The sequence below is a fragment of the Epinephelus moara genome, chromosome 20 (assembly GCF_006386435.1).
Source record: "Epinephelus moara isolate mb chromosome 20, YSFRI_EMoa_1.0, whole genome shotgun sequence".
Lineage (NCBI taxonomy): Eukaryota > Metazoa > Chordata > Actinopteri > Perciformes > Serranidae > Epinephelus > Epinephelus moara.
Genome location: NC_065525.1, coordinates 41,858,147 through 41,862,597, shown reverse-complemented (window position 1 = coordinate 41,862,597; position 4,451 = coordinate 41,858,147). Strand labels below are relative to the sequence as shown.

Here is a 4,451-nt window from a genome sequence, read left to right as displayed (position 1 = left end):
GATGCCTCCTCCTGCTGCTGCTGCCGTCATTAGTCATACTTCTACTGTTATTATACACATATGACTATTGTCACACATGTATACTGCCAGATATTAATACATACTTTCAACATATTGTACCACAGTAGCCAGAACTGTAATATTATTACTTTCAATAATGTTGTTGTAAGCTACTGTTATTACCTGCATATCTAAATTGTGATTTGTGATATTGGGCTTTATAAATAAAATTGATTGATTGATTGATTGATCAAAGAGGAAAGTCTTAAAGTCTAGTCATAAATGTGGAGACGGTGTCTGCCTCCCGGACCGTAATAGGAAGATGATTCCACAGGAGAGGAGCCTGATAGCTGAAGGCTCTGGCTTCTGATCTACTTTTGGTAACTTACTCAAGATTACTCAAGTAGCGCAACAGGTTAACCATGTCGTTAAGCGAAATCTCTTTTACTCAGTGATGTGAGACCTTAGGGCCTGTAGATGAGGTGTTGACATAGTTTCCAGCAGTTGAGCTCAAATCATTCCATCTCTTCTTTACGACTCAGTGTGGTGGATCAGACCTGTAATTAGTCTTATCTGTTATCCTCACCAGATTTACTGAGGATGAATGATAGTATGAAACCTTCCTCCTCTCCGTTATAGATTTTAAAAGCTGTTTCTGCCGTTTTAATCCTCAGATATTTTAGAATATTTGACAAGACTTTGAGTTGTTCCACCAGCTGTTAAATCAGTCTCCTGAAAAACGAATTGAAAGTGCCCTGAACTGATGTCTCCCTTACATTTATTTTGTAGTAAGATTACATATCATTGTGTCAGCTCTGGTAGTTTCCAGCTACGCTCTGCCAAAGTGGTTGCTTTTTAATGATCCCCAGGTTTTAACAGATCTCTGGGAAAACTGCAGTTTCCTACTCTGCACCATGGACATGCAACAATCTTCAAAAAGATTATAAATTAGAAACACTTTGGTCTATTGATGAATTTAAGGGCATCCTAAAGAACGTGGTGACAGAGACGTGCTTGTTTTTCTTGAGAGGCCACTATGTTTGAATAGCTGTTGTTTTATTCAGGATTTTTGTATTTTATATTGTGTTTGTTGCATTTTAAATGTGCTCTGATTGGTTGCTGCCTCGGCCAGGTCTCAATTGGACCTCCTGGTTAAATAAAATAAATTCTGTTGTTTTCCTTGTGTCCTCACACTGACATCAACTGGAATTCTAAATATTTAAGCTGATCCTCTTCCTCACTCCCTCACCCCAGGGTGTTCACACCTTTGTCACCTTTTTCACCTCTAATGAGTTGCACCCGTGTTTTTACCCTCCCACATCTAACACCTCTGTCTGACCCTCTAACCCCCTAACACCTTTTCTTTGTATCCTTATCTGCTCGTCCTCTCAGATCTGCACACCAGTTGTTGCATAGGGTCCTCAGGATGAAGCTTAACACAGGAGATTTGCTGTGAGGGCTCCATGTTTCTGACAAATGAAGTGATCAGGGATCAGATAAGCTTCCTCAGTGTCCTCTCCGAAAACTTAATTTAAACACATTCTTATAAAATGGCTCTAAATTATAGTTTTTGTTTTTAGCTTGTATTCATTAATTTATTTAGAGTTTTATTAATTGTCTTTTATCTTTGTTTCCAATTCTGTATTGAACTCGTTACAATTTGTATTTCATGTTTTTATGCAGGTGGAGCACTTTATTAACTTGTTTTTGAAAAGTGAGATATAAATAAAGTTTAATGTTATGTATAACTTTGCTCTGTAGGGATAGAAATGTCTCCTAAAAATGAATTTCTTCAGTTCTGCTGAGGGTCGTTGTTTTTATAAAAAACAGATTGCACACTAAACTATGCTTCCATAAATATTTAAATACCACCGAGGTTACGTTTCGAGCTTCATGCTCTTCATCTGACAAAGAGCATGAAGCTCGAAACTTCACCTCGGTGGTAATTAAACATTTATAGGAGCATGATCTAGTGTGCTCTCTGTTTATTCACTTCTTGCATGATCTCTTGTCCAGCGAGTTTTTGATTGTCTGCATGTGTGCGCTCTTGTGAAGTCACTGGTTTACAGCCCTGTTATAAAGAAGAACTTCAACATATTTTATATCAGATACTTTTGTGAAAAGGATCTGATATAAAATAAGAATATATAAAAAAGAGCGCAGCCTTGTGGAGAGCCACTCTTAGAACAGGATCAGAGAAGCAGCGTCCCACATTCACCTGAGGAATTATTTGTTACAGAAAGGTTTCTGCTGAGATGAATTCAATCACAAAATGTTAGGAAATAAAATCTTAGTATGATATTTGAATCTGTCCAGATGTTTATTGACAGATCAGGTAGAGTTGGTATGGTGTCCTGTAAACCAGGGATCCTCCACTTTCTCTGCCTGGGGCGGCACTTCTGCAAAATGACAGGAGGCCAATCCTCACTCAGCTTTGCCATGAGGCAAATCCTGTCACTGTCACTCAGGGCAGCGTTCGCAGGGCATTTACAGCATGGAGTAGATATTTTGGGGGGTGGGTGTGCAGGGGGCACAGCTCACTCAATATTTATTTATTTAGGTTTAAAACATGAAAGTAGCACCCATTTCTTAGATGAAATTCAAGATATTTCCTCCATAAACTGATGCAGAAAATTCACCAAAATGTCAGAAATTAAGTGTTTGAAACCCCAAACTAATGTATGTGGCCCACGGGTCATAAGTTCAGTATCCCTGATGTCAACCTTTGTGCTGGCAGATGATTTGTATGGCTGCCAGTGGTTTAGGAGGGATGGTTTGTCTTTTGACATATGAACCCGACCTCACAGGTCTGATAGCTGTTCCCTCAGTCAAGACTAAACATGGAACATTAAATAGTTAATGTGTCATCCAGAGCTGAAACAGACCTCTGACGTTTTTATAATGTTGAAGGATTCTGTCATAGCTCCAGTCTGTGAGTTAAAAGTTGTGTGTCTGTAGCTGTATGTGTGGAAACTTAAGTATTTTTTCTCTCTTCACACAGGTCAGTGGGGTGTCCCCACAGTGAGCGTGTCTTCAGTTCTGGGTATGATGGCAGGCGTCTTGGCATCGACCATGGAATCAATCGGGGACTACTACGCTTGTGCTCGCCTGTCTGGCGCTCCTCCTCCACCGACTCATGCCATAAATCGAGGTATCGCAGTAGAGGGCATCGGCTGCATCCTGGCTGCACTGTGGGGAACTGGAAACGGCACCACCTCCTACAGCCAGAACATTGCTGCACTGGGCATCACCAAGGTACACCGCAAAAAACTCTCCTCCTGTGTTTTTGGGCTCTTAAACTCTAATGTGCAACATTTTAGCAAACAGTTGGGTACTTACAAGTGGGCATCAGTCATTATGTTTCCTCAGATTGATTCATATCACTGTAGGTGGCCTAAAGATAAAAATGTCCGGTCTGTTTGCAACATCAGATTTTGATTTCACTAATTCTTTGATTTACTACACATTATTAAAAAGTTAGTGCTGTACACTATGGTCAGCACCCAGCGGGCTGAGAGCTGACTGGGAAAGTGTGGAACATCTTGCTTTTTATTTCAGCATCCATGTGAACAGGTTAGAGCCACAAGGCCTGTGTGAACAGCGTGGCTGAGGTGTGACCTGGCAGCAGATCAGCTGTGGCCCTTCCCTCCTGACGCCTGCGGTTCGCAGCAAAAATAATAGCCAGTGAAAATGACGACATTATCCCAGTGACATTACACCTTTCACTACAGTTTCAGTGTCTGTGTCTGTAGAATGCCTTACAGATAAGAAAAAATACAAATATTTATTTTTAACTTGGGGCTGGCAGGAACGCTGTCTGTGTGAACACCACATGCGTGTGAGCCACAGTTGTTCAGTGAAGTAGCTGTCATGCACAGGTAGAGGTAGGCAGCGGGCCCCGGGCGTTAGTGATGCATACGTAAGCATTACTGATGTTGCAGCTGTTGAAGCCCCAGCTAATTAATATATTTTTTATCTACTCGGTCTCATACAAGGAAGTTTAATCCATAATAATACAACATAATTAATTACTTCCCTGGTAGCAGTAGCTCAGTCCATAGGGACTTGGGTTAGGAACCAGAGAGTTGCCCATTCAAGTCCCCATCCAGACCAAATATTGTGCGTGGACTGGTAGCTGGAGAGATGCCAGTTTGCCTCTTGGGCACTGCCGAGGTGCCCTTGAGCAAGGCACTAGACCCCCAACTGCTCAGGGTGCCTGCTCACATGCAGCCCCACACTCTGATATCTCTCCATTTAATTAGGGTGACCATATTTTGATTTCCAAAAAAGAGGACACTCGGCCGGCCACGACTACTTAAATGATACTCGCAGTTTACTCAAAGACGCCTTATCATTTTAATATATTTAAAATTTATATGTATGGATAGAAAATTCAGTTTTATTACAAAATAATATCTCTCAAAGACAGAAATTCAGATAGGCCTCTATAG

General features: G+C 41.0%; 1 protein-coding gene across 3 annotated transcripts in view; it reads left to right on the top strand.

The window, feature by feature from the left end:
* si:dkey-106n21.1 (solute carrier family 23 member 2) overlaps positions 1-4,451 on the top strand; it is an 85,785-nt gene that overhangs the window by 59,191 nt on the left and 22,143 nt on the right. For all 3 annotated transcript variants that reach the window (XM_050072488.1, XM_050072487.1, XM_050072489.1), the window contains one exon: positions 3,002-3,255. In XM_050072488.1, coding sequence (XP_049928445.1) covers positions 3,002-3,255 — 254 coding nt within the window. The remainder of the gene's footprint in view (positions 1-3,001; positions 3,256-4,451) is intronic.